Source organism: Neofelis nebulosa, chromosome 17, assembly GCF_028018385.1.
Source record: "Neofelis nebulosa isolate mNeoNeb1 chromosome 17, mNeoNeb1.pri, whole genome shotgun sequence".
In the NCBI taxonomy this organism is placed as follows: Eukaryota; Metazoa; Chordata; class Mammalia; order Carnivora; family Felidae; genus Neofelis; species Neofelis nebulosa.
The window spans coordinates 27,985,323-28,003,121 of NC_080798.1; the positions used below are offsets into that span (position 1 = coordinate 27,985,323).

At 56.3% G+C, this 17,799-nt stretch overlaps 1 protein-coding gene across 3 annotated transcripts in view; it reads right to left on the reverse strand.

The window, feature by feature from the left end:
- ZNF423 (zinc finger protein 423) overlaps window positions 1-17,799 on the reverse strand; it is a 332,888-nt gene that overhangs the window by 124,955 nt on the left and 190,134 nt on the right. For all 3 annotated transcript variants that reach the window (XM_058707782.1, XM_058707784.1, XM_058707783.1), the window contains 2 exons: window positions 11,125-14,339; window positions 3,744-3,828 (listed from right to left, as the gene is read on the reverse strand). In XM_058707782.1, coding sequence (XP_058563765.1) covers window positions 3,744-3,828; window positions 11,125-14,339 — 3,300 coding nt within the window. The remainder of the gene's footprint in view (window positions 1-3,743; window positions 3,829-11,124; window positions 14,340-17,799) is intronic.

The following is a 17,799-nucleotide window of genomic DNA, read 5'->3' on the forward strand; positions in this document are numbered from 1 at the left end:
GCTCCCTAGTGCCTAAGCCCAATGTTGCACATTCAGGTGCCCACAGGGATGAGGCTGGGGACACAAATGAACAAAGCACCCTAAAATATAATAAAGATGGGTGGGACCATGGTGCCTGGAAACACACAAACCCAGCTGCTGCCAAGCTCGTCAGCTGTGCCACATGGGAATTCAGGGCCCTGGCTGCCACCTCTTCTGGTTTTCCAAGAGAAGCCCAATAAAACATCAGCCAGCGGATCCCCAGACTTGGACCCTGGCCCTCAGGGTCAAGTCTAAACCCAAATCCCTTAATTTGGCATTCAAGGCCCTCTCTGGCTTGGCCCCAAGCTACCTCCCTACCCTCACTGCTCACAATGCTACCACATGCGATGCCTCCATCCCAGCCAGGTTGAGCTCCTCCAACCCTCAAACCCCCTCCTCTGCTTCTGCCTCTGAGCCTTGTTCACCCCACAGTCCTCCCACAGACACTGCTCTCCACCTTCTGGGTCCAACAGCTCATCCTTCAAGGACCTCCTTCTGCTGAGCCCTCCAAGGCCCTTGTCCTCTGGTGACTGTCCTTCCTTGTCAAGGCTGTTCCCTCTGCCAGGGACAGGCCTGCCATGGAGAAAACTCCTCTTCATCCTGTGACACCCAGGCCATTCTGACAGGCCTCTTTGGATCCAGCAGTCCTTGGTCTCTGTTCTCAGTTCTCATCAACCTCCCTGCACCTGGATGCCTTCAGCTTCCCCTGCGGGTAGGGGACCCAAGGGCAGTGCTGGGTCTCTCCCACCACAGACCCTGGCAGGGAACCACACACAGCAGAGAGAGCCCAGCTGTATTCAGACCCTGGTTCTGCTGCTTCCTGCCTGGAAGAATTCGGATAAGTCATTAAAGCTCCTCTATGAGATGAAGGATGAATACCTACACAGAGTGCCTGCCACACGGTGTGGCTCAGTGCATGGTGGCTGCTCTAGTGCTCTCGCCCAGTGAGACCCCCCCTTCGCTGCGTGATGCGTGTGCTGCGGGGTCTCCCACGGGGTGCCGTAAGGCCTCTGCGGATGGGGACCCTGTCCCCTGCTCCCTCTACCACCTGAGGGACCGCCCCAGCACTCGACACGCAGTAGGTGCTCAGTAGTCAGTATTCTCTGATAGATGGGGGGTGATGAGGCCAGGGGAGGGCAAGCCGGTGGGGAGGGCAGGTTAGAGCAAGAGGAGGTGCCGCCCCGCCAGAGGCAGGTCTCGCATCGGGGTCCCCAGCCCACGTGGTCCTGCACGATGATACTGTTCGTTGCGTGAACGTCTCACTTGGGACTCCCAGGCTCGGAGACCAACAGCTCCTTGCTGCTTGCTCCCCACATGTCCTGGGAACCAGGCCAGCTCGCAGCGCTGCAGAGTCAGGCTCGGGTGAGGGGCCCTGTCCAGCCACCAGATGGGACTGCCTCTCTCCGGAGCCTGGCCCTCCGCTCACACAAAGGCCCAGATGCCCCTCGACCCCCCCCTTTCCACTGCCCACCTTCTAGTTAGAAGCACCCCCCCCCCTCACCTTCCACCTGAGGACACACAGCTTCCGGGCTCAGCACAGAAGGAAAGGTGGAGGGTGGGGGGAGCACCTTTGAAATCACTGTGGTCCAATTAGCCAGGCTCTCGCCCTTCGTGCTTACAAACAGGCACACACATTAACACCTGCTACAAAGGCAAACATTTTTAGATATCTTCATCTTTACCTCCTTGACACTCCCATGAAAGCGCTCTCAGCAGCCAGTGACTGACAGGCTAGTTTCCTTCTTCTACTTCGGCAGGGGGCTTTCAAAGAGAAGAAATTAAAAAGCCACCAATCTCCCTGTCAGGCTGAACTCCCAGGGCCTCACCTGCCCTTCGTCAGCTCCTGGTGTCCCCTCACCACTGGGAGAGCCCCACCACGCACACAGTCAGGGCCAATGTCTTCAGGGGAACCACCCTGAATCACTGGGACACTGGATCCTCACGCCCACAGAGCTCACCAAGGCTGCAGCTAGCTAGGATGGCTGCAGCATCCTCTCCCTGAGCACAGCTTCACTAAAGAAGCGTCTCAACAACGGTCCTTGTTGCAGAGAACGTGGATGGTGGCACGCCTGTGCAGAATTCTCACATTGCCCGCGGGAGCATAATTTCATACGACCACCTGTATCTACTGAAGGTGAACCTACTCGTATTCCATGACCCACCAATTCCACTACCAACATTCCCATTAAAATCATATGCACGTGTTCACCAAAACCCATAGACCAACAATGCCCATAGCAGCACATTATCCGAAACAACTCCAAAATGAAAATGACCAAGATGCCCATCAAAAACAGAATAGACAAGGGTGCCTGGGTGGCTCGGTCGGTTAAGCGTCCAACTCTTGATTTTGGCTTAGGTCACGATCTCACAGTTGTAGGATCGAGCCGTGCGTCGGGCTCCATTCTGGGCGTGGAACCTGCGTGGGATTCTCTGTCTCCCTCTCCCTCTGTCCCTCCCCTGTTCATGCTCATGCACGCATGCTCTTGTTCGATCTCAAAAAGAAAAGAAAGAAGAAAAAAAAGAGTAGAACAGACAAGATAAATGGTGATGTGTTCACACAACAGAATATCATACACCAGTGAGAAGGGGCGATGTCCGACCACAGGCACCAACGTGAATGAAGGAAAGGCACCCAACACAAAAGAGCAGAGACTGTATGCTCTCATTTATAGAAAGTGCAAAATGGGCAAAAAAAGCCTTATGCCAGCGACATCAGGATGGTGACATTTTTTTGCTGGGGGGAGGGGCTGGAGGGGCCAGGAGGGGACTTCTGGGATGCAGAAATGGTCGGCTTCCTCGGCCAGGTGTTGATTACACAGTTGCACTCTGTTCCTGGGAATTCATTGAGTAGCACAGTTAATGGGTGTTTTTGAATGCATGCAATTAAGAGTTTTGTAAAACAGTACTCGGTCTGCAAGACTATAATAAAAAAATGTTAGAGGAAGTGAAGGGTCAGGATGCCCAACACATGCTTGAAGCCTCACTGCTCAGACTGCAAGGGTCTTGGAGAAGGTGATCATACTTCCACCAAAGACCCAGGGCATCAGCATTCCAGAAGCTCCCGAAGCCCTCACTGCCAAATCCTCCACCCACCCTGGGCCAGCTCCACGCTCACCAGAAATCCAGCCGTGCTCCCTCTGACACGTAGGGCATCCCCAGCTGCTGGCAAGACAGCACCCATCCAACGGAAGTCACGTAAGACCTCACAATCACAACTTCCCCTCCCCACCTCGGACCAAGAGGGAACAACATGAAGGCACTTTGAAAGTTCCCCTTCCAGAAAGGCTGAATTTTCCAAAGTCCAAAACCACTTGAAGAAGAATAGGAAAAGTAGTGAAATACCTTTGTAAGCATTCTGTTTTGACAACGTGCCTGAGGAATTCACCACGTTTAGTGGGGAAATGTGAGCAGTTAAATCTATTCAATGTCATGACATATAAAATTGAAGCATAATTGCCCCTGAGTGCTTGACAACTGGAAAGCACTTCGTTTCAGAAATGGAGGGAAATTTATGCTGGGAAATGGAAGAGATTGTCAAAAGTTTGATTGTAATGTGAGTAGAGCTCCAGCTCTTACATTTTACTCCCATTTGAAATGTCTCGGAAACAGCAGCAGTGACTCCATCTTTTGCCCTAAAAGCAGCAAAATGATGATTGGAACCACAAATTTCAAAGCCCGATGAGTGGCCCCAGCATGGGTGGGAGGAAACGCTCTCTTACCAATCATGTGGTTGGCAACATGGATTTGGATCTCTCTCTCGTTCTCAAAGGTCATCTGGCACTTGATGCACTGGTATGTCTTTTTCTGTTTGGAAGCCAAAAAGAAAGGAATTAGATAGTCAGGAAGTGGAAAAGAGCAGAAAGCAAAAGTGCCTGGAGGTCCTCACTCAAGACTTGCCAGAATGGCTCTGGTCCCCTCCCAGGTCTCTTCTGGCCATTCTCTCCTCACCTGCCTCCAAATTCAGCCCTCCAGCCTGGGGCAGGGGACTAGGCTGCATTCCAAAGGAGGTGCTCCTCTGTTACATCTGGGGAAATTGCCATGATGGGAGTCACCATCCCAAGGTGAGAGCACACAGTATAACCATGGAAAAGAAGTTGAAGGAGGCTGCCCTTCTAGGAGCATGCTCAAATCCATCCATCCATCCATCCATCCACCCATCATCCATCCACCTACCTGCTTACTGTCTACACACACACACACACACACACACACACACACACACACACACCCATCCGTCTACCCATCAATCCATCTAGCTATCTTATCAGCCATCCAGGTAATACACACCTACCCATCCACCTATTCATTCATCCACCCTCCATTTATCCATCCTCTGTCTACTCATCCTTCTGTCTTCTCCTACATCCATCTACCAGTCCAACCATACATCTATCTTTCCACCCATCCAACTACTCTATCTCTTTATATAAGAGATAAGGGCCATGTGGCCGAGCAGGGGATACTGTTCCTGCCAGTCCTGGTGCTTACAAGTAACTAAAGAATTCCTCACTAGGCACACAAGGTTGCTGGTGATCTTACAGCTGGCTTCCACGCACAGGAAGCTAATACCAGCTGCCTTTAGGAGGTAGAAGGAGGAAAATAGAGATCATCAGAAGCTTCAGAGCTTCTTGAAGACCCACTCCAAAGAATCTTCTCAACAACTAAGCCTAGGTGGGTGATTATGAAAACAGCCCCCTCTGGACAGGGGTGGTATTGCCTGTGTGGGGGAAAGTCTGTGGCTGTGAGTTTTTATGAAGAGGGCAGAGTCGTATTGGGATCCAAAATATCCAACCTTTTTGAAGACCACTGCAGCTCAGGGATGAAGGGACCTCCCCTGACCTCTGGAAAAGGGGGCAGGGCTTTGGATTTCTTGGTGGAACACTCGGGCCAGACCCTCAAACATGCAGCCAGGATAAACCACCAGGGGGCTCAACTGCCTCAGTTCCCAGGGTGGCTCTGACCACATCTGCAGTTTCCCTCAAGGGCCTGGTCCCACCTCCAGGCCTTTGCCCACACTGTCTCCTCCACTCGGAGTACCCTTTCCATCCTGAGGACTCTGTTCAAATGTCACCTCTGCTGAGAGGCCTCCTCTTCCCACCCCAGGATGAGTTCAGGGGCTCCCCAGGCCCCCAAGCTTATGCTTAAAGCATCTAGTTAATCAGCACATGGATTCGTCGTGGCTAATTGACTTGTTTGCTCCCCCACTGCATCGTGAGCACCCAGAGGGCCAGGATGCGCTTTGTCCACCTGTGAGGTCCCACGGCCAGCAGAGACTAAGTACATGGAAAGCATTTGTTGAACAAATGAGCCAAGTTGCAAATGTTATGTTGCAAAGCACTTTACTAGGGCAGGAGGAGCAAAGAGAACCAAAGATGCTTTCTGTATCCTGGATCCTCACCACCCAGCACAGGACCTGGCCCAGAAGGAGTGCCTAATAATGACTTAACTTTTATTATAATTGTTATTGCTGCTGAGCAAATGCTTGTTGAACGAATCAATGAGGAAACAGCTGTCCTAGCTGGTGCTGGGAGCTTTAGTTCCAGAGGCAGCGTCCCCCCTCAGGTTCCAGAACCCACTCTGATAAGACCAGGGCCCTTTCCCCCAGTGTTTCAGAAGACCTAGGGGTTCAGAACAGTGGCCCAGAGGCAGGCATTCTGCAGGGAAATGCCCAAGAAGTAGGGCGTGAGGCAGGGGGTCGGACAGAGCTGGGGTTTCTGGCCTCACAACAGACAGAGGAGAAATTCAGGCCAGAAGAGACTGTGGGGACTGAGGCCTTCTGGGGGTACACAGTCCCAAAGCCCCCATCTCAGCTCAACTCCACGTCCGTGCTCATGGAGAGCAATGATCTTGGGTCTTCCATTGTCAGAATCATTCATTCCTTCCCACATGTGTCCCCTGCCCTCTTGCCATCACATAGGAAGGGAAAGAAGAAGGAAGAAGTCAATACAAGAACAAAGCACACCCCAGGAAGCTCCATACCAAGGACGCTCAGGGCAGGCCTGCTGGATGGAAGGCTGTGGAGGCCACAGCCATGGCCAGTCCAGACCAGTGCAGAGGACTATCCATGATCAAAGTGATTTTGATTGTTCCTCCTAGGAGCAGGTGAATGAAGTGGGTTGCTGTGCTTGGAAGATAAATCACCAGGGGCTAGGCAGGATGAGAAGTTACCTCCAATACTCCTCCACCACATGGCCACCCCTCCGTGGCAGGAAAAAGACTGCCCAATAATAGGGCCCCTCCTGATGGGGAAAATGCTCCAGGGGATTCCCAAGGGAGGTGACATTGCTGACCACAAGAGCCTGGGTGCGCGCGCACACACACACACACACACACACACACACACACACACACAGACTGCATGCACAGGCATGGACACGCCCATGAGGACACACACAGACATGCAAACAGACACATGTACACTCCCTTGTCGCAACTCACTGTCAACACACAAGACCCCCAACCCCCACCACACACACGGCAATCTGCTCCCTCTAACACAGACACACAGGTGCAACACCCTCAGAGCAGTGGAGGCATACTCATGGACCACACATTCACACAGGTTGACATATCCAAATTCATCCCGGGACATGAAGACTTTCAGCTCTCACTGGATCCATCATGCCCGAATGTGCCCACAGCTGCACAAGTAGCTGTGACACAAGCACACGCACAGACCCCACCCCCAATACACACCCTTGGGGACACACGTGTAGACCTCCAAGTGCCCACATGTGCATCCACGCCTTGCCACACACATAGGTTCGCCAGCACCAACATTCATTAAGCATGTGTATTATACCCAGAGCCCCCTCCTCCAAAAGACGGCCCTCCCAGCCTTGCATGCAAGGCCATAGGTGCCCAAGGCCCAGGGCAACAGGCACCCGGCCAGCGCCATCTGGTCCTACATGTTGGTGGAACATGAGTTCAGGCACAAGCAGGTGAGGGCTCTCTTACTCTGCCTCCCTCCCGCTACAACCTTGGCCAGACCTCGTCCTCACCCCAACACCTCCTCTTGGGCTGTCTCCCCTTCTCTGTCCCCCAGAGACCCCCTCCTCCTCTGGAGCTTCAGCCCCCACCAGGAGACATAATTACAGAAAGACAGAACTTGGCATTCAAAGCACCTGCCCTGCCATAAGCCCCTTCTCCAGGGTCCCTCCCATGGTTCTCCTGGGCCTGTGGCCAGGGCTGCCTGCCCCTGTGTGGCCCCCAGCAACCTCAGAGAGGAGCCCGGGGTGGAGAGAGAACACGCTTGAGACCAGCAGAGACAGGAGATGAGAAGCGAGGGAGAGACAGGAAAGAGCCCATAGCTACTGAATTTCCACGATCATGACAGCAGCTCACATTTACTGAGCACCTACTATGTGCAGGCTCTGTTTATTCTGAAGACTCACAATCACTCTGTGAACCCCACTTTAAGGGTGGAGAAAGTGGAATTTGAAGAGGCCAAGCCACTTGGCCAGAGCCCCGCACTACTGGGCAAGGGGACTGGGGTTTGATGCCAGGAGGGCTGCCTCTGGAGCCCGTCTAAGCAGCGTTTCTCAGCCCCGTGTCCCAGAACACATTCGACAGTCCTGGGCCAGGGGACAGAGAGCTGGTGCGGCCTGGCCAAGGCCTCTAACCAGTGTGAGAGCACCCAGTCTGCCCCATCTGGCACTGTGAGGACCTGGGGAGTCAATGGAGGGCTGGTGTCTGCCCACAGTGGCCCAGAGTTGGGGTGATGTTGTTATTACCCATAAGCAGAGCATGGGCGGGGGGCGGGGGGGAGGGAACCTCAATGCTTCACACTCCAGCCAACAGCAGCCTCAGCCCCACAGGAACCCAGTCCTCCGAGAACTGGTTGCTATGGATACACTCCCGAGGGTCCCAGCCTGCCAGCCCCCAAGCCCTTGCATAGCCCCCAGAGTCTGCTCTTACATGCATGAGTCCTGGGGGAGGGGGGGTGGGTGAACAGACAGCTGGGCCCCTGCCCCCAGGCGTGCCCAGGCAGGGGGCAAGGCCCCAGAGGCTGGGCCTTCACTGGGGAGGTTCCGGGCTTTGTCTAGCTCCTTTCTGCAAACGGCCCATCTGCCCAGGTCTCTAGATGCGATTGCTCCTCTCTTCTCTCGCAAGGCCTGGGATGGGGAGAGGAAGGTCTGTCGGGCTCCCAGAAAACAAAGCCCCTCGGGTGTGAATCCCTGAGCTGCCATGCACAGCTGTGCATCCCTGAGTATACAGTTCCACCTTTCTGAGCCTGGATACTGCCTTTGCCAAAACAGAGGTCACAGCAAGGCTCCCAGGTTGTTGCCGTGGCCCACACAGTAGGGGCTTTATGAAGTGGTACTGACGCAGAATCCAGAGCAGAGACTGTGGAGGAGGAGGAGACTCTAGAAGCAGCCCTGTGGCTGCCAGGAGCCCCAGCGCCATGGTGGGCAGCGTGGGAAGGCAGGGATGGGGCTGGGAGCACGTGGAAGGAGGGTGTACAGGGCCCCAGTCCCGCCACACTGTCCCGTGGTCTGAACGAGAGGGGTGACCACCCTGGAGCCCACCCCAGCCTGCAACCAGGATGGGCTGCAGAGGTGATAGGCAGAATGTGGGTCAAGAGGTCGGCTGTGGCACCACACTACCTGGGTTCAAATCCCTTCTCTGCCTCTTGAAAGCCGGGGCCTGAGGGCAAACTGTTCTGTATCTCCATTTCTTCATCTGTAAAGGCAGTATCATAGTATAGAGATAAAGTGCTCAGCACATCCTTATCCCCCCGTAAGTGTGAGCTGTGGTTATAAATGGGATAAATACCAAGTGATGTTCACTGTGTGCCCAGCACTTCTTCTGCTCACTTAGGCCTCAGGGCAAAACACGGAGGTCCGCACAGAAAATAGTCACGATGTTTAACAACGGGAGAGGGGCAGGTACTGAACAATCAGAGCAGATGCTCCTTAAAAACCCAGAATGGGGGGCGCCTGAGTGGCTCAGTCAGTCTTGGTTTCGGCTCAGGTCGTGATCTCACGGTTCATGAGTTTAAGCCTTGCATCGGGCTCTGTGCTGACAGCATGAGCCTGCTTGGGATTCTCTCTCACTCACTCTCCGCACCTCCCCTGCTCGCTTTCTCTCTCAAAATAAATCAACAACAACAACAACAACAACAACAACAACAACAAAACCCAGAATGGCCCCCCAGTGCCTCCCAGGTGATGTCAGCTCTGGAGATAGATACTGTTGCTGCTGCTATTACTACTCTCTGGCTTTACAGGAGAGGGCAGAGGCCTGGAGAGATCAAATCCCTGGGGGGGGGTCCTGGAAGAAGGAGATTTTAACCCAGCCTGTCTGATTCCAGGGCCCAAAGGCTTCCCGGCCCACCCACATTGGCCAGCCAGCAAGCCGAGGCTGAGCAGAGCCGAGCAGTGGGGACCAGGGCTGGTGCACAGAACCTCTGAGGGGTGACCTATAGGACCCTTCTCCAGACACCCGGTTCGGTCAAAAGGCCTTGAGACGGTGAGGTGTTATGGGACCAAAAGGGAGCTCTCTGCTCCAGACAGGCCTTTGAGAATAGGCCTCAGACCCCCAGCAGAACACTCCGCTCTGCCCTCATTCAGGTGTTTCTCCAGCCAGGGGGAACATGGACAGGCCGTTGGCCTGTTGGACCTCAGTGGAGAGCGGGCCAGTGGGCCTCAAACGTGTCCCTTCCACTGCAGATTCTCCTTCTACCCTCCTCCAGCCCCCCTTCCCTCTCCTCACCCTCAAAATCCCAGAGTCCCAGGAGCCAGTTCTGATCCCAGCTCTGATCCCACAATGAAACACCCTCAGCTACACCCCTGTCTTCCAGCAAGCACGCACAGCAGGTGGTGCTTCCCCAAATTCCGCCTTCCGCCCATGGCGCCAGCAGCCGGCCCTCGAGGGAAAGACACTCCCGAGATCTGCTTGGCACCTCCTCAGTCTGGAAACAGACAATAGACTCAGTGGGAACCCCAGGCCCGACTGTCAGACATCCAAGATCCAGGCAGGCCCCGGGCCCACCATCAGGTGGCCCTTGGCCATGGCACCCAGACCCACCTGGACCCTCCCAGAGCCTGAACTTCCCCTGCCTCCCTGAAACCTACTAGTTATGGGCCTGTGGCCTCCCCTAGTCGGGAAGCCCCCAAGGTAGGGTCCGTTTCTGACTCTCCTTGACTGCCAGGCACATAATGAGTGCTCAGGGTAAATCTGATGAACAAATGAAGGGAGGAATCAATCCATCAATCAGTCATTAATGCATTAATGGAACAGCAACTGAATCCATTCCTAGGCTCTTCCATGCACAAGCACCTGCACTAACTATAAAGATGTGCTGTTGGGGGCGCCTGGGTGGCGCAGTCGGTTAAGCGTCCGACTTCAGCCAGGTCACGATCTCGCGGTCCGTGAGTTCGAGCCCCGCGTCAGGCTCTGGGCTGATGGCTCGGAGCCTGGAGCCTGTTTCCGATTCTGTGTCTCCCTCTCTCTCTGCCCCTCCCCCGTTCATGCTCTGTCTCTCTCTGTCCCAAAAATAAATAAAAAACGTTGAAAAAAAAAATTAAAAAAAAAAAAAAAAGATGTGCTGTTGATGATAACCTATCAGCCGGTGATTACAGGCTGCATGATCAGGCCCTAACTAAGTGCAGGTCCTGAGCCCTGTATGCGGATATTATCTCTACGGATTACCGAAAAGAATCCTGAACCTGAAGCCCAGAGAGCAAAGGGACTTGCCCAAGGAGACTCAACAAACAAGTGAATGCGTCCACCTCAGATCTGTATGAAAGACGACAGCCACCATTTATGGAGCGTTCGCTGTGTGTCAGCTGGTGCGTCGGGCCCTTTACCCATATGACACCACAGGTCCCTGAAAGCGATCCCATGAAGTCCAGGCAATTGTCATTCCCCTTTTACAGATGAGCACTTGACAAACGAGGCCTGGAGAGATAAACAACGTCTGCCACGTCACACAGCTGGAAGGGAAATGGCAACCCTGGGGATCACCCCGGAGTCTCCCGCAGAGCAGACGTGCCCGGCGGCTGCACGAGAGCGCTGCTTGTCTGGGCTGCTAAAGGGAATGCCACCGGGAGGTACAGAGCCCAGGGGGAGCCCCCAGGAGCAGGGACAGCCTCTTACCCGGGGCACTGGCGACGTCTGGGCGCCTTTCCGGGGCCCACTGGTCTCTGGCGTGAGGTCACGGTGGTCCACCTGCATGTGGCTCTCCAGGTCCTCGGCACTCTCAAACTTGACGCTGCACTCGGGACAGCGGAGGCCGGCGCAGGGCCGGTCGGCGGGCTCGGGCGGGGCCAGGCCGCCCACCTGTCCATTGGCACTACGGGCCATGCAGCCGGCACAGAGGCCGTAGGGGAGCCCGTTGACGTCAAGCTTCACCAGGTCCTGCTTGCTGCGGAACTCCTTGAGGCACAGGGCACACTTGTAGAGCTTCTGCAGCCCCTGGCCGTTGGGGGAGGACGCAGCCGAGCTACCCGCCAGCTTCTGCATGTGGAAGGTGCCGTGGATCTTGAGCTCCAGCGTGGAGGTGACCGTCTGCATGCACACCACGCAGCGGAAGCCCGTGAGCGAGTTGCGCAGGTCGGGGTGCATCTGACAGTGCTCGATAAACTCCTCCTCGCTCTGCAGGGGCATCTTGCAGATGCGACAGGTGCCCGTGTCCAGGCTCTTGCTGTGGGTCACCTTGTGCTCGGTGAGCGTCAGCAGGGAGGGGAAGCGCTCACCGCAGATGGGGCACATGTAGTGCTTGGCGGGGCCCCGGTGCGTCTGCAGGTGCTCCCGGAGCCCGTTCTCCGAGAAGAAAGTCCGCGAGCACACGTTGCACTTGTGGCTGCCCTTGATGAACTCAGCCTTCTTGCGCGAGCCGTCGTCCTCCCCGGGCCGGATGTTGTGGTCCCGCAGCCGGTGGTTCTGCAGCAGCACCTCCATGGTGTAGGCCGCCCCGCAGATGTCGCAGCCGTACATGGGCTCCGACGCATCCACGTCGTCCTCGCTGGCCTCGTGACTGTTGGGCGCCTCGGGGTTCTTCAGCAGCATGCCCTGCAGGTCGGCCGGCTCGGCCTTCTTGCCGGCAGCGGGGGGCACCCCGTTGGCCGTGCCGTTCTCGGTGGCGGCGTCGAACACACAGTGCTTCTCCCGCAGGTGCTTCTCCAGCAGGATGATGGCGTGGAAGGCCTTGCTGCAGAACTTGCAGTTGTATTTCTTGCTGTGCGTGGTGATGTGGCACTGCAGCTCCACCTCGGTGCTGAAGGTCTCCCCGCAGAAGATGCACTTGTGCGCCTTGGCCGGGTTGCCCAGGTGGCTGTGTTTGACGTGCACCTGCAGGTCGGCCTCCTTGCGGAAGTCCCAGTTGCAGGCCGTGCAGCGGTACATCTTCTTCTCGTTGCTGTGCTTCACCGCCAGGTGCACCTGGATGGACACCTTGGAGTCGAAGACCTCCTGGCACAGGGTGCAGTGGTACAGCACGAACGTGTGCATGTCCAGCAGGTGTTTCTGCAGGTCGTCCACAGAGGAGAACTGCTTGTCGCAGCTCTCGCACACGTAGTGGGTCGACGTGGTCATGTAGTGCACCGTCAGGTGCTGCAGGAGGGACTCCTGGGAGTCAAAGTCCTCTTTGCACTGTGGGCACGCCTGCTTCCGCAGCAACAGCTCTAGGTGCAGCTTCAGGTGGGTCTGGAAGCTCTCGAAGTTGGAGAACTTGAGGTCGCACTGATTGCAGGGATACTCGCCGTTGGAGATGGAGTTGGCGCTGGCCGAGAGCCGCTGCCGCTTCGGGGAAGACACCTCCACGTCAGACGAGACCGGGCTCTGCTCCGCCTTGGACTTCTTGCTGTGGGCGAGCGGGATGTTCTTGTGGTTCTCCTTGATGTGCTTGGTGAGCTTCAGGATAGAGCCGAAGATGGGCGAGTTCGTGCAGTAGGGACAGGAGTAGACCTCCATGAAGGACTGCGCGGGCTGCACGACCGGGGACTCCAGCTTGGTGCTGCCGACACCGCAGTGGGCCTGCTGGATGTGCTCCGTGAGGGAGGACTCGGTAAGGAAGCCCATGGAGCACTGGTTGCAGAAGAAGGCGTTATTGCCATCAGGCGGGTTGACGTTGGGGCCGCAGTGGGAGACGCGGATGTGCTCCTGCAGGCTGTTGATGTCGGCGAACATCTCGGGGCAATAGTTGCAGTGGAAGGCGGAGATGTTGCCAAACTGCATCACGGGGTAGGCGTGGTTCTTGTGCAGCTTGCGGACGTGCTCGTTGAGGTTGTACAGGGTGGGCATGGAGTCCAGGCAGATCTGGCACGTGTGGCTCTGCTGGGGCTTGTCCGCGTGGATGGTCTTCAGGTGGATCTCCAGCACGGCCAGGCTGTTAAAGTCCCGCTTGGAGCAGTAGGGGCAGCTGTAGACCACCTTGGACCAGCCCTGCCCATCGTCCCGCATCTTCTTCTGGCCCCTCAGTGGCTTCAGGGTGGAGTCCGGGGTGGAGCCGCGCTCCACGGAGGCGCTGGAGTCTGGCGTGGCGCTGCTCATGGAGGCCACGCTGCCCAGCACAGGGTCGGGGCTGACGCTGTGGTTGCTGGAGTCGGGCTGCCGGTGGCTGTCCAGGTGGCAGTAGACGCCCTCCACCGAGGAGAACTGCTCGGGGCACATGGGGCACTTGTGTTTCTGGTTGGCGTGGGCTTGGTGGATGTGGGCGAGCAGCGCGTTCTCGTCGACGAAGACCTCCGGGCAGTGGATGCACTGCAGGTCGGCCTTCTCGGAGAGCTGGGGGTGGCGGGTGAGCACGTGCTTCTCCAGCTCCTCGGTCTGGCTGAAGGTGTCCTCGCAGTAGTCGCACATGAAGTCGTCCTTCTTGGCCTCCTTCTCCGACTTGGCCAGGTGCTCCTTGTTCTTCTTGTGCGCCTGCATGTGGCTCTGCAGCGAGCTGGTGGAGGAGAAGCCGCGCTTGCACACGGTGCACTTGAAGGGCTTGCTGGAGCTGTGGGTCTTCAGGTGGATCTTGAGGTGGTCGCTGCGGGAGAAGGCCGCCTCGCACTCGTGACAGTGGTACTTCTTGTCGCCCGTGTGCAGCTTGATGTGCCGGTCGCGGCTCCTCTTGTGCTTGAAGAGGCGGCTGCAGTAGGTGCACTTGAACGGCAGCTTGTCGCTGTGGATCTGCTCGTGCCTCTTCAAGTAGCTCAGGCGGATGAAGGACTTGTCGCAGAACTGGCAAGGGTACGGCAGGCCTGTGCCCCCTTCCTCCTCGCCCAAGCCAAGGTCACACCCATCTCCGATCATCTGCGTGGGTGACGCAACATCCTTGCTGGAGGGAGACGAGGCCACCCAGGAGAGTTGTGGGTCGTCGTCACCATCTGCAGGGGGAAGGCGGAAAGGAGATTAGAGGCAATTCCCAGGGCCGCCGAGAAACAAGGACAGAGCCAGCTTCTCGACAGCTCGCGGGCTGAGGCTGTGCAGCTGGCCAACGGCTGCAGAAGAGTCAGGGGAGGGAGTCCGGGGGGCCGGAAGCAAGTGGACGCGAGGGCCGTCGGTCTGCAGGGGAGTGGCAGGGTGGGGGCGGCAGGATACGGAGCGGACATGCCTTTCTCCTCAGCAACACCTGCCTGGGCCTCGTTGGACGCCATACCCCCCACGGGAGGTGAGGTCCCAGGCACTTCCCTGATGGGCCACGGGGATGCAGCCTGGAGGAAGTCACCAGAAATGACCTCACAATCCATCAGTCCCGTAGGCCAAAAGGAGGCAAGTCCTCACCTGATCAAGACGTGGGGATTGACTCCCCCTCCAGCCCCTAGTCCTGGTGGGAAATTCCACTTATCCTTAGGGGCACAGGCAAAACCTTGCAAGAAAATAAAATGCACCTTATTGAATGCTGCTTCACCACATTTGGGGAGGGAGCTGGGTCTGCCGCTTCAGGGAGCAGACAGACTACGAGGCCCAAGTCACGGACACGTGGCATCAGACCCAGCAGCACAAGCAGGAGTAAGCAAAGGGTACTTGAGAAGGATCTGCGGGGTTCCCAGCACAAACCATCCCAAGGTGGGGGTGCGTGCTCTGTTCCCAGGGCCCTGGGAGATAGCCTGATGTGGGGTGATTAGGGGATGGGCCAGGGCCCAGATGGCCCCAGAGCTCAGAGTCCAGTGGGCCCTTCAACCCACCTTGGCAGGTATGGGAGGCCATCCTTGCACAGATGACCCACCCTCCCCGGCCTCCACTGGCCCTGTCCAGCCTCAAAGGAAAACTAAAGAAACAAGGGGCTGGCTGTTTCTGGAAAAACAAAGGCACACAGGACACCGTAAACAGAGCCAGTGAAGTTCCCTGAGCCTCAAGACTCGGTGGGGGTTGGACCGAGCCAGCCCAAGCAGGGAGTGAGTTCCGAGGCTCAAGTTTCGCATCAGGTGGATTTAAAACTTAATAATGAATGAAACGGACCGCAGGCTGCTACGGGCAGGGGAGAGACAAACAAAAGCTCAGATTCGGCTGCACTGACCTTGCTCTTGTAACCCTGAGGAAATAAACCACTGCCCCCGCCAGCACAGCTTAGTCTCCAGAAAAAGCCTCACAGACGTAACCCAGAAAGTCTGGGCCGGAGGCAGCCCAGATCCTCCGGAAGGGGAGAGCAGGGGGCCCACGCTCCCAGGCACAGGCACACATAAACACACTCACACACACAATCACACACAGGCACCACGGTCCGCACACACACATCCGTTCACACACCATGTTCCCCCCATGGCTCGCACACACGCATACATGCACACATACTCACTCACCTGCAGACACGTACGCTCACACATGGTCACACTCACCGCAGCCACAGGCATGGCCCTGGCCCCAAGGGTCCCGGACCCCCAGGCGCTCCCAGATGCCTCTGCTGTCCCAGGCCAACCCCAAGACTTTAAGAGACCGTAAGCCCAGCGGCAGGGTCTTGAGAGGTCCCTCAGGGCTAGCTCTGAGTCTGTTCCTAGACCCCACCCATCGCCCTGATGTCCACCCTGGCCCCTGGCCCTGGCCCTGACCGTGTGAAGATCTGCCTGACCCCAGCTGGCTGCGTCGGCAAAGCTCTGCCAGGGAGGATGAGGCTCTCTCCAAAGCTCACGGCCCCGAGTCCCATACCTCCTGGCAGCCTCTCCACCCCTGAAGCCCAGCTGCCCAGCCCAGCACAGGGAGCCTCCCAGAACGTCCTCCTGGGGTGAGGGCGCCTGCTCCCCTGGGCGCCTCCCATTTACAGGGCCCTTCGGACGGGAAAGATGCAGCCGCTGCCACGGCTCCTCCGATTAGACGCGGTGGGAGATGCCCCAGCCCCTGCCTGGTGATTCCCAGCTCTTGCCAGCTGGGCTCGGCGGGGCGCAGACAAAGGGACCCAAGGGAGGAGACGGCTGGGGCTGGGGCAGCTGGGGGACCTGCTGGGCCCCCGCCCCCTGGCCAGGCTCAACCGGCTTTTTATTATTTTGATGTCTTAGCTCAGACACACTCAAGCTGCCACGGGGCCCTTCCTGTGTGCCTGGTGCTCTGTTAAGTGCTTTTCTCACAACCACCGCTGAGGCAGGAGCCAGGGCCCCTCCCACTGTACCGGCGAGGAAACTAAGGCACAGCCACAGAGACTTTCCCCAGGAAAAGACAGCACCAGGACCGCCCACAGGCGGCCCCTTGCCCAGGACATGGATGTGGATGGATCTCCTGAGGTCAGTTAGAGAAGACTGCCTCTGCATAGGGGAGAAAGTCACAGGCTGGATCTCCATTGAGCCCTTCCGGACAGCATGACCACAACCAGCCCGCTCTCTGCATTCAGGGAGGGGCCCTCAGAGACCAGAGAGGTGCAGGCGCTCACAGGGCTGATGAGTGGAGGACACAGGCTTGAACCGGGGTCAGCTCAAGGGTGAGTGAGACAGGAAGATGCTTTGCCCAAAAGACCTAGCCAGGACATGTCTTTCTGCCAGCGTTCATTTGCTCCCGAGCCCTGTCCCCCGACCCCCAAAACAGAACGAGAGCAGGTTCCTGCATTCAAAGCCCCTCTCCTCCATTTATTCATCAGCCCAGGAGAATTCCTCTTAACCTCTCAGACTCAGTTTCTACATGTGAAAAAAAAAGAATCATTGTGAGAAGCAGATGAGAAAAATTAATGTGAAAAAGCACTATTTGGGGCGCCTGGATGGTTCAGCCAGTTAAGCGTCTGACTCTTCATTTTGGCTCAAGTCATGATCTCACAGTTCGTGAGAGGGAGCCCCGCATCGGGTTCTGTGCTGACAGCTCGGAGCCTGGAGCCTGCTTCGGATTCTGTGTCTCCCTCTCTCTCTCGGCCCCTCCCCTGCTGGTGTGCACTCTCTCTCTCAAACAAATAAATAAACTTTTAAAAATGTTTTTAAAAATAAAAAATAAAACTTAACTGTTTTTAAAAAAAAAGGAAAAGGAAAAGAAAAAGAAAAAGCACTTACATGAAATGTCCAGAAAAGGCACATCTGGAGAGACAGAAAGCAGATTAGTGATTGCCTGAGGCTGGAGCAGGGAGCAAGGATGACTGCAAATGGGCAAGAGGCATCCTTGTAAGATCACGGAAATGCCCTAAAACCAGACCGTGGCGAGCGCTGCACAGCTCTACGAAGTTGCTAATTGCTCGCCTAAAACAAGTTAAGTTTATGGTATGCAAATTACACTTCAACGAAGCCATTGACACAAAAACACTATTTGGCCAATAAGAATAATAATTAGCACTAATTAGTGTCACGAGTGCTAATGACATCAGTAGCTACGCTTCTTGCGCACGCCTCGAGTGCCAACACCGTGTTAGGGCTTCTATTGCCTCGGTTAATTTCGTTC